Source organism: Pseudoliparis swirei, chromosome 6 (genome assembly GCF_029220125.1).
Source record: "Pseudoliparis swirei isolate HS2019 ecotype Mariana Trench chromosome 6, NWPU_hadal_v1, whole genome shotgun sequence".
NCBI lineage: Eukaryota > Metazoa > Chordata > Actinopteri > Perciformes > Liparidae > Pseudoliparis > Pseudoliparis swirei.
Genome location: NC_079393.1, coordinates 18,509,454 through 18,521,554, shown reverse-complemented (window position 1 = coordinate 18,521,554; position 12,101 = coordinate 18,509,454). Strand labels below are relative to the sequence as shown.

The 12,101-nt window shown below is 41.8% G+C and overlaps 1 protein-coding gene across 2 annotated transcripts in view; it reads left to right on the top strand.

Moving 5' to 3' along the window:
* Nucleotides 1–12,101, top strand: part of b4galnt4a (beta-1,4-N-acetyl-galactosaminyl transferase 4a) — a 179,741-nt gene that overhangs the window by 135,488 nt on the left and 32,152 nt on the right. The window contains exon 7 of one of the 2 annotated variants that reach the window (XM_056416859.1): nucleotides 6,755–6,822. The exons of the other annotated variant lie outside the window; for it this stretch is intronic. Coding sequence (XP_056272834.1) covers nucleotides 6,755–6,822 — 68 coding nt within the window. The remainder of the gene's footprint in view (nucleotides 1–6,754; nucleotides 6,823–12,101) is intronic. 2 annotated transcript variants of the gene reach the window in all.

Genomic DNA, 12,101 nt, shown 5'->3' with positions numbered 1-12,101 from the left:
CTATGGCCAGGGATCACTCATTCTGCCACTGGCTGACTGACAGCCCCGTCTTCAGAGACACATCGTGTTTCACAGATAGACATCTCACTCCCCGCTGTGTTTCTCTTTGTGCTGTCTGTCGGTCTGCACCAGGGTGAACACAAATTGGTGTTATTTTGTGGAATTAGGACCTGAAATACAACACACAACTTTTATAAGTTACGGTTTCAAATACTAACTGTACTGATGTCCTGGCACATCCCAAGTGTTATGGCGAAACTGATAATGCAGTGCTTTGCTAATCTGAAAAGAAGGCTGACTACCGAGCCTGATTTAAGACCTTTAGCTCTAAAGAGGTCTTTGACAACTTTTCTTTCCACTTTGTTTGCTGTTTAAATGCCACGAATCACTCACAGCTGAAAATGAAAATGAGATAATTACACTTCAATTACAATCATACCAGTGTTAAATTATTGGATTAAATATATAATAATTAAAGGGAAGATGAACCATCTTATCTGTGGATATCCATCAGTGTTAATGTAGTAGATTGAAGCATTACATTCCTCTGTGTGTGCTATACCGCCACGGGATGCTTCTTCAAAGTCGGTGCTTATTTGGTCTCACTGGTCACTGGTTCATGAGGTTTGTTTTGCTTTGGCTGATGTATATCTTTATGTTATGATTAGTGGTATAAAGGACCATTGTTGATTCTCTTGGTCCAGCCTGTATGTGAACCACGGATTCATTACAGTTTAACGTTAACCATCACAGATAATAATATTTTGCTAGCGGTTGTTATTCGCCAATATTCTGTAATATATGCGATCAGCATGCATGCCTTTCTAATCGCCGATGTCTGATAATGTTACATTGTGAACAACCAACCCGTGTTGAAAGGTCACATCGACACGATGTGATCAGTTACATTATGATGCGTTCAGGCTCTGTTCAGTGAAAAAGAGTATTAGGCAAAGGTTAATTATAACTTTATAAAGATGTAATCTTGCACAATCTAGTGTTGGTGAGAAACCTAAGTGAATCCAGATGTTTGAAGCAGATTTAAAAAAAACCCAATTAGATATGAGACAAACACTGTGAATTACTAAACCAAAGTAAACATTGTGTGGCGTGTTGTAGACCAGCTGCCACAGTCAAACATCAAAGGGATCTGTATCTATATGGATCATCAATGATCGAATATTAGTATCAGCAGGAAAAAAGCGTGATCAGGGATATGCAAAAGAATATTTGCTCCCTTTTTTCTTTCGTGCTGATCCGACCCGTGACTCTGATAAGTGATGCGATCCGATCGTGGGTTTCATGATAACCACTAGTTATAAGCAATTAATCAAATTGTAGCCCCTAGCGTAATGAAACATCGAAGTTTATAATCTTTGCTCATTCTAACGGCTGCAATTCCTGTTCTATTCGTAACCTGACTCACTGTTCTAAAAATACACATTGTATTATAAATAATGTGTACTTGGTGTCAGTGTCTCTCTATATATGATATGTGCTGGAACGAGACATTTGGCAGCGATTGGACGAGAAGCAAAGTGCTGAAGTGTGTCCATGGCGTTTCCGTGGAGACCACTGTCAGCATTCCGTGGCTAGCTTTCTAAATGTGATTGATATCTCCTGATTCCTCGCAGGACATCCTAATGAAAAGATGACATCATCTACAGAGGTCAAGCTCTGTCTTTGTCACACACGCACGCAAAACACACATATATGCAGACAAAAGAAGTTCTGCCCTTCGGTCCGGTTGTCATGCAGTTACCTTTCACACAGCCCCTAAAAGACATACCAGACATTGTTTTATGGTCAGTGTGGTTTCCAAAAGAAAATTATATCTGTGCGCAAATTTACCGAATGAGATTGAAGATCACCCATTATCCCGCCTTGGCATACATTATGATATTGTTTTCCCTGAGCTAATCTGTGACGAGGTTTTGCTTCAATCACAATGTCCAAAGCCCATCTGAAATTGGAGAGAGACTGATGAGTAGCACAAAGTGTGTGTGTGTGTGTGTGTGTGTGTGTGTGTGTGTGTGCAGACACGTACAGGCACTGAAGTATGTCATAAGTTATATGAAACCTTGTCTAATTGTCAACGCAGACACAAAAAGAACCACAACTGGTTCGGGGAAGTGGAATCGATACGAGACTCAGCAGCTGCTCATCCTCTCAATCAAGACAGCCTGACGTGTTACGCACGATTAAAACGGTGTAACTGTGTACAGCAGTTGAAAAAAGGAAGGTTATTCTCAGAATTACGTTTTCTTAATATATAATATACATACGTAATACGTATACATCAAAACATGTGTAAACAACACAGCCACTTTCCCATATTGACTGCTCGGGCCGTCATAGTCAATGGACTAAATGTCAGTTTTATATCGACCTTTTTTTTTTCTTCACCAAAAACATTTTGAAATGACACAGAAAGAAAAGCCCAGGTGTTAATAATACAATACATACTGGCTTCACTTTCATTGTTGTGCTGTGTGCTCTTTGTCACACTGTCATGTCTTACCGGGACGCTTGAATAGAAAGAAGCCTTCGTTAATGTAATTAGTGCCCGGGCTTTGCCTGCTGCAACAACATCTCCATGTCAGCAGAAACATAACCCACTCTGGTGTTTTTTCAGATTCTTTTTTGCCAGGTAACAACATCTGTCTAAAAGTAATATATTGCACATTTGGGATTGAAAACCTTGACAAGCCATAATGGATTTCATTCATTACTGAAGTTTCAAGTTGAAATTGCATCTAGTACATTTGGAAAGAAAGAACAAACAAACTGGATGCACCCGAGATAAACATTTTAAACCTGCTTGAGAAAGGCAACCCATCCATCACATTTCCATGCCGCCTTTTATTCTTCTTCCAGTTGCATTAGTGAACATTTGATTCAAACTACACCAACAGATGTATAACCAGCCGTTGATAATGAAACGTTGACAACAATGAAAACAGACATAAAGATAATTGTGATGGATTATTAGACTCAAGCCAGTTGGAAGTGTCTGCAGATTGATGTTACGCCAGACTAAAGTGAATAAAAACCTGTATCTACCTCCAGGGGAGGAACAAAAACCCCATTCATAACCCTTCTCTACAGCGGTTGTCAAGAAAAACTAAAATATGTACAGTAGCTCTGCAAACTCTCTTCTTCTTTACACCTGTTCTTGTGCGTGACAGTTAACAGTCCTCTCAATAAACTATACACTGTGTATGTAACACACGACTAATAAATATGTCCCCTAGGCCTAGATCTCAAGAAGTCGATGAAATGAATGAATGGTTGGTGATGATGGACACACACACACACACAAACAGAGCCACAGTGAACAATGCCAGGGCCGTGGCGTGGACACGGCTAAATGGAATGTGGCCATTAGTCCAACAAGAAGAATGCCACCGTTCTCCAAATGTCAGGCGTCTTCATGAATGCATGCATGGAAGCAACCAGAATGGGGCGGGCGGGCTTCGCCTCTCGCATACGACTTTGGATTCCCAGTTCAATTTGAAGAACAGACACTGGAGGCGAGTCGGAATAAGAGAGAGAAAACACTCAGAAGTTCTATCGCAGATCCGCTGTTTCTCTATTACTGCCCCCTTCACATCCAGAGCAAAAGAAAGAGGCTGAAGAAAAGAAGTCGATCGAGAGAGGAGCAATGTGTCCACAGCGCCTTCACACACTCATGTTTCTTTAGATTTCTTGACCCTGTGTTGCGTTTCATTCTTCAGTGTTTCAGGGCCAGTGGCTATCTGAAATTAGTTTTCTCGAGACACCTGCATATGTGGAGGAGCTTCACACAGAGTCGGTGTGTGTGTGTGTATCTGTGTGTGTGTCTGTGTCTGTGAGAGAGGTTAAGTTAGAGCACGGCTGCGTTAAGTTTAAGAAATCTGGTCCCCAAGTTTCCTGCTTCATTTCTCAGAGGAGACTTCTGAAGTAGAAAGAAAATAAGACAATATGTCAGTGAGGGGGTGTGTTTTAAGATGTGATATAAAGAAGTGTGTGTGTGTGTGTGTGTGTGTGTGCTACAGGGCCCCTCGCGGCTCCCTGGCTGCTTGCCTTCTGATTTACCCCCCCGCCTACTCTGGTGAGGAGACAGCGCTCTCGATAAGCAATAACTCATGCTTCAATGTGTGTGTGTGTTTCTCATGTCTATACGGCATGTGCACGCACACCTTGGGGAACATCTGACACTTTCGTGGGAAAGCTGAGGCGCTGCACGGTGTTGTGACAAGGCCTTTGATCCCGATATCATTCACGCACAGCTGACTAACCAACGAGGGAGAAAAGAGACAAATGACCTTTAATTTTGCAAGGTGATTTTGCTCCTTGACATTAACACTTTCCTTCTTTTGTGTAAAGCTACATGTTTTTAAATCCCCAATGTACAGCTTTTTTTAAAGAATCGAGAGCATCTAAAAGGCTGTGAAGGAAATGGATATATAGGCATACAAAACATGTACATGAGCTACGTTTATGAATTCAGTCTAAAACATCATATGCAGTATAGTGCGCTGGGCAAAGTTGTTTCATGAATCACACAAAAAAACATTTGTATGTACTTGTATTATGAACGAGGGAGTCAGGGTTTAGAGGTCAACAGACGTTAAAAATAGCTTGTTAGGAAATTTCTTAAATCGAGGGGAGATCGTTTAATGTCTCTTCTGAATTTTCATTTGCTTTGGAAATGCAATTGTCATGTCTTCTCCCCGTACACAGATTTGTTTCACTTATTTCAAAACCTATATGAAATATATTTACTATATTTAGTGTCGGCACTAGAAAACACGACTTTCCGAGATTAATATCTTTGCATTGCTGTCTCCGCTGTGTGATCATTCTCTTTTTCATCTGAACTAACGGCTCTTTCCAGAGAAAACATTTCACTCACGGGGAGAATACAAACACTTACAGTAACTGCAGAGACATTTTCATCCGTATTGTAATGCAAGTTTCCCATTTTATATTCAGTGCAAAGTTTTAAGTCACAGCTTTCTTTTTCTCTGCTTTAAAAGATGTTAAAGTGCTGCCGAGGTTCCGACTCCACTCAGCTATGATTTGTCAAAGTTCTTTAACTTTCCGACAGCACTTCACTGTGAGTTTATTTTAATGATGGTTCTTTTGAAAGAGACTAGCGTCAATGAGACTCTGCTGCACTGCTGCCTGCGGTGTTCCCCGTCGTGAGTCGGGACGAGCGCAGCTAACGTAATTAAAACTTAAAGCAGTCCAAGAGTTAAATGAGTGTCGGCTATCATTTCATTTATGAATAAAACTAAGTGTTTCAGTACATGCTCAAAGCAACTTGCACACATGTATTGTGAAGCACAGGTATGATAAAAAGGTGATGACAACTATGTCCACTTCTCCCCATTAGTTGCATGGCGAAGTGTCCTTGAGCAAGACACTGAACCCTGAGTTGCTCCCACTGCTCCTACTAAGGATGGGTCAAATGCAGAGAAGAATTACCCCACGGTGATAAATAAAAGTGTACATTTCTTTTCATACAGTTTATGGTCGGTTCACAGGTAACATTTTTATATCCATGTGAAAAAACAAGTCTGGGAATCTGCCTCAGGTCATTTGGGTCCGTAAATTAAGTTTAACCGACATTCTCATCCTGGAGGCTTATGTAACATAGCCAACTATCCTATTGAGAAAAAAATCAACACAGAGTAATTTGCTGCAAATGTTTAAATACATGGGTATTGATTTGAAAGAAAAGTTTCCTTCGTATAAATGTAATTTTCCTGACTCACGGTTTCATTTAAATATTCTCTCCCGGTGATTTAACTTCCAGCATTCTTCCCGTGCCGGAGGAGGAATTTGTGAGTAAACGGTTGCTGTGGAAATGCTGTGTGCTCCGGAGTGAAGGCACAGTAGCGCACATTGTGTCCTCCTCTCCTGCCAACTGCTTCTCAGAGGCTCTGGCACAGCCAGGGGCCCGGTTGGTTTTGGGCCGACATTACTGCCTGTTTTCCTTTTCACATTTTCATACCATGGTGGCTCTATTCTCATGCCAGCAAACATGTTCAGAGGTGCAATTGTACTATGTGTGTGTGTCATGGTCTTGTAGGTGTGTGTGATTGTGTGTGCCGCTCATCGTGGTCCCCAGAGTGAGAATCAGCAGCTATTTACAAGCTGAAAGGCTCTTCTGATGTGTTAACGCCACACGCCGCAATGCGTTCTCACCAGTTTCAAGCCCCGAAAGTGTGGCCAGCACAAACAATAAAAGGCATGCCGACTATGATCTTCGCCGTATTCTTTCATTATGGATCAGCAGCAGCTGGGGCCCTAATTAGTCGCGTTGGCTTGCTGAGGAAATGAATGGGCACTGATTCGACCGAAGGGCTCAAACTGCAGCTCCGAGCATCCCGATGAGCCGGCTTCTTAGTCTCGGTATTGGCAGGGAATGCCTCTTTCTGATTTTCTGTCTGTTTATAGTCATTAGCACTCATCTGTTTGCTCACTTTCCAATCAGAACTGGCCTCCTGATTGACTCTCCCTGTTGCCTCGGGGCATATTATTTAGTTTTCCAATATACTCTATATTTGCTGTGCTACCGCAATCCTCCCTACTGGACCATTCCAAAATATATTATTGTCAGTGCCTAAAAATCATAAAGTTGGATTTTTTTATCTCGCAAACAATTCCAAAAATGTCTTTTTACTGCAGTTATTTCTTATACTGCTCTTATTCCCTGCTCTCTCACACTCGCTCTGGTCTGTGTCTCCTCTCTCGTGTCTTTCAGCTGGGTACAGAGTGGACGGCTCCAGGCGAGTTCAGCAAGTTCAGGTCCCAGTCCTCCAAGTCTGTGCAGTAAGTACCTGTGACAACTGTGTATGTTTTATTTTAGCGTCTCACTGCATTCACTCTCAATCCAGGATTGGAGACCCTGCTAACATCTAACATCACACCACCACTAGAGCTCCTCTCAGGACCTCGGAAAGTGTCTCTCTAACTGTTGAGAGGCAGTTTATAGTGATCGTGTGGAGACGATTCATGTTGGTCTGCAGCCTCTTTTATAACATAATTGCTTCAGAGGGCTGTTATTGCTCACATGAAGGAGGACATCAGTGGCTCAAGTGTTCACTGGACAAAGCAGGTGGTGTGCGTCTCTTCTGTGTGCAGGTGTGTACTGCCATGTGCGTATGAATTAACATATTTGGAGTGGTGTCCTCAGGTGTGAGACTGTTGAGGATCATAACAGTTGAACCGCCTCCCTCTCTCAATGTGAGATGAAAATGTATCGCCCAATCAGCTCCTCTCAGATTCCCCACATCTCTCTCCCTAACTGCTGGGATTCACACTCATAAAACCATCCTTTAACTAGAATGGGCACTCGGTAGAGCGCATACCTTCGCATATCACAAGATTGGGCATTGCATTATGAACATTTTGGCATTAGTTGCATGCCAATTGGATAAAAATTGACCATGCTATGGTAACAAGAAGATTTTGACCTTTCCATGACCTTGACCTTTGACCCAATTGATCCCAAAATCTAATCAAATGGTCCCCGGATAATAACCAAACATCCCACCAAATTTCATGCGATTGAAGAAGATGTTGACCTTTTCATGACCTTGACCTTGACCTTTGACTCAATCGATCCCAAAATCTAATCAAATGGTCCCCGGATAATAACCAAACATCCCACCAAATTCCATGCGATTCAAGAAGATTTTGACCTTTTTCATGACCTTGACCTTTGACCTTTGACCCGATCGATCCCAAAATCTAATCAAATGGTCCCCCGATAATAACCAATCCCACCAAATTTCATGCGATTCGGTTTAATACTTTTTGAGTTAGGCGAATAACACGCATACAAATAAATACGCGGCGATCAAAACATAACCTTCCGCATTTTCAATGCAAAGGTAATAACACTGATCTGAAGTCAGTCTGCCTCTACATTGTTAAGTTAGTATTATTATGCAGCAGGAGAAGTGCTCCTTAAGCATGGTGCTCTTATTCCTTTGGGTTCCCACATGTGCCCAATTGGATGAAGATGAAGAGATGTAAATTATTTACACACACACACACACACACACACACACACACCCAACCTCACACATGTGTGGAGGTTCAGAATATTTGATCACTTCAAACCGGTGCGAGTTGGATGATGAGCGCACACAGTGAAGACAAAGGAAACCTGTGATTTGTGAATGTTGGGGTATTTACTTCTTTCACAAGCTGGAAGCTGTGGGTGATGGATACAATGTCACTCTTAGTGTGAGACATTTTTATCACGGATGACTGACGAGACACGTCTGGGGCTCGGTGATATGGTTTGAATCAATATGTTAATGTTGAAGAGATATTTTATGTTATGTCCAATCAGTATTCAAAGAAAATGTAGTAAATACGCCAGTGCAAGTTGGCCAAAGCTGTATAGATCCATGCCATAACATCGTCATGTTTTTGTGAATTTTTTCAAGGTTAATTTTTACCTTCAATTACACAATGAATATAATAACAACTTTATGAATTATTTGTTTTTGTTGCACCTTCTAGAGAGCATCAAGCACCCTGGCTACCTAGAGGCGGAGACGAGAAATCCAAGCAGAACAGATTATCACATGCAGCCAATGCACTGTCTACATATAATACTGACACACAGAAAGCCCTGTTATACCGGCAGGAGAGAAGTGCGACCCTCAAGGGGGACGAGAGTCATGATAACACACTAGACGATGAAATATACATTAAAATGTCTGATGGGTCATAGAAATAGTGAAAAAGTTTCCTAGTTTAATTCCTCATGAATCCTTGTTGGCTGCAGCCATATCAGCAGTACGAATGGACCTCATGACACATAGTGGCGCTCATCACTGATTCAGACTGACCTTATGAGTGATCTACGTGACCTACACTACCGTTCAAAAGTTTGGGGTCACTTAGAAATGTCTTTATTTTTCAAAGAAAAGCGCTGTTTTTTCAATAAAGATAACATTAATCAAAAATACACACTATACATTGTTAATGTGGTAAATGACTATTCTAGTTGGAAACGTCTGGTTTCTAATGAAATATCTCCATAGGTGTATAGAGGCCCATTTCCATCAACTATCACTCCAGTGTTCTAATGGTACATTGTGTTTGCTAATCGCCTTAGAAGACTAATGTCTGATTAGAAAACCCTTGTGCAATTATGTTAGCACAGCTGAAAACAGTTATGCTGGTGATATAAGCTATACAACTGGCCTTCCTTTGAGCTTGAAGTTTGAAGAACAAAATTAATACTTCAAATATTAATCATTATTTCTAACCTTGTCAATGTCTTGACTATATGTTCTATGAAATGTTCAATTAATTTGATAAATAAAAGTGTGAGTTTTCATGGAAGACACGAAATTGTCTGGATGACCACAAACTTTTGAACGGTAGTGTACATCTGTGGAATTATAGAGTGATTTAAAGCCCCATATGGTCCTAGTGGGTGTACATTGTACTGATATAATACAACACACTCACACAGATCAAAAGCCCTGATCCTCCACACACACACTCTGTCTCTTGTCGTTTGTTTCATAGAGTAGATATAGCCGTGCCCAACATCATGCAAGGAAGACTACAAGTCAAATCTAGGAGAAACACATGACAACATGACATGGAAGTTATTCAGTGACAGTGTCATATATGGCTTTGTGGCTTACAATATATTCTTTGTTTTACTAGCCGCATTCCTTTGACGTTGCTGTAAAATTCAGTCTGACTCACTGCGTCGCTCCGAGGTCTCCTCATGTGTCGAGGTCTCCTCATGAATGTTTACGCATCATTCTGAGAGGGATTGTTAAGATTTATAAAACCCCCAAAAAATGGCAATACTCTTTAAAAAAACATGCTTGTATTGAACATTCTACCTCCCTTCTGTGATGACTAATTTGCACACAGACACACACACACACACACACACACACGCACACAGCACATAATAAAATGAATGACAATCAATGCCAGAAGGGACTGAACGCAGAGCAGGACCTGTTGGCTGGTATTTGTTTGTGTCTGTGCGTAGAATTCTCTCGGCCTAGAAGGCAAACCAGACTACAAGTAAGCAGAGAGAGATGACTTAAGATTAGTAGAAGAAGAAGAGCGACGATAAAGACGAGGCTGCCGGAAGTATTTTCTCTCTTCTCCTCCTGTTTGACAAGCGTCTTTGGTTCTCTGGCAATAAAAAGAACAAAGCAACCAAGCGTGCAGGCAGAATATGGCAGGAACATCAAATACATGTCTAGTGGAGGAATCAGTGCTGGAAAGTAACGTGGTACATCCACTCAACTACTGTACTGAAGTTCCATTCGTTTGTACTTGTACTTTACTTGAGAATTTCCACAACTTTATACCACTACTCCACTCCATTACATTTATTTGACAAATGTAATAGTTCATTTGCAGATTTTGATGAATGATGATCATATAATCAATGATAATTTGAGGGGGTGGCTGTAGCTCAGTGGGGCAAGAGGGCCGTCCTGCAACCGCAAGGTTGCGGGTTCGATCCCCGCTCTCCCCATTAGTTGCAAGTCGAAGTGTCCTTGAGCAAGGCACTGAACCCCCAGTTGCTTCCCGGGCGCCTCACCGCAGCCCACTGCTCCTTAATAACTAAGGATGGGTTAAATGCAGAGAACTAATTTCCCCTTGGGGATTAATAAAAGTGTATATTATTATTATTATTATTAATAATGATGATGTATTATCATACCTTTTAGATGAGACTTCATTGTCCCACTTAGGGAAATTCACAAGCTGCCTGGCAGCATATATAGTCATTTAAATGAGCCTTTTTCATCTGCAACATCAAAGTCATTAAAGGGTACCTGTAGTGCAAAACAACAACGTGCTACATCCATTCGGCGCATCAAATAAATCATATTTACCCCGCTGCTATTGTCAACAAGTCACGCATAGCCCGAGGATTTACATTTCTTTGTCAAAATTCCGAATCCGTGGGCGCAGCCATTTTGCTAGTTATTTACTCCAGCTCAAAGCTAACTATGACGTAGAGTCGTTGAAAGGAATTCAGCCAATCCGGAGCCACTTCTACACGCGTTGCTTCTTGGGATAGATCGGTGGCCTCAAGAATTACACAATCTATATCAGGGGTGCTCAATACGTCGATCGCGGCGACCTGCCAGTCGATCGCGCGTAGTATTGGTAGATCGCATGACATAAAAAACATTTGGCCCGCCCCCCTGTCACTTTCTCTATAGCGCCACATTACAGCAGAAGCACGTCATTTCTGTCTCTACGTGTTGCGTTGACAGTCCTCTGCCCGCCGTCTCGTGCGCCGCGGAGCTCCCGACACCGGTTTGCGCGCATCGGGACGGACGGAGCAAAGAAAAGTCACTAGCACCCCGAACATGTCGGCCGAACATTGCATCAATGAAAGACATCTCCAGCGCTGGCTTATGCGCGATGTAGCTATCAAGCTCACGCTTTTGTGTGAAGCAGATGAGGTCTAATGACACTATATCATCGGACATAAGTTCGTGCTCTTTACAACAAATGCACTCTCTGTCTGTTTTTTGTGGCACACATTTCCCACAACTGCACCAAACGTCCGCCGACTTGCGTGCACGGTCCGCACGGTGAAGCATCTGTACCGGCGGTCCTTCGGCATCAACTTCATCAGAATCATCGCTATCATCGCTGTCACAATTCACTAAATGGGGATAGTCTGCTTTTAAAGGTTCAAACAAGTATCCAGTTGCTGAATCAGACAATCTTTCATCGTCCATATTCTCAATCTCTCAGCATTTGTTTGCGAGCGCTCGACGTTGTTTACATTGGTATCTGAACACATCCGCTGTGGCTGGCTGTCGATCTCTCAACGATGTGACGTCACACCACCCGCGACATATTCAAGCTCCAGTGCAATGTCGCATGTCGGATTTGAGGACTTTGAACAGCCTAAACTACGTATTGTTATTGAATACTGGACCGTCAGTGCATGAATACACTTTAGAAACACATTATCTTTTGATCTGGCTACATATTGTTTTGCACTACAGGTACCCTTTAATGCATCAATAATCATATTCAAATAAAAATAATGTACTTTATGCAGAATTTTGACCTGTAATAAT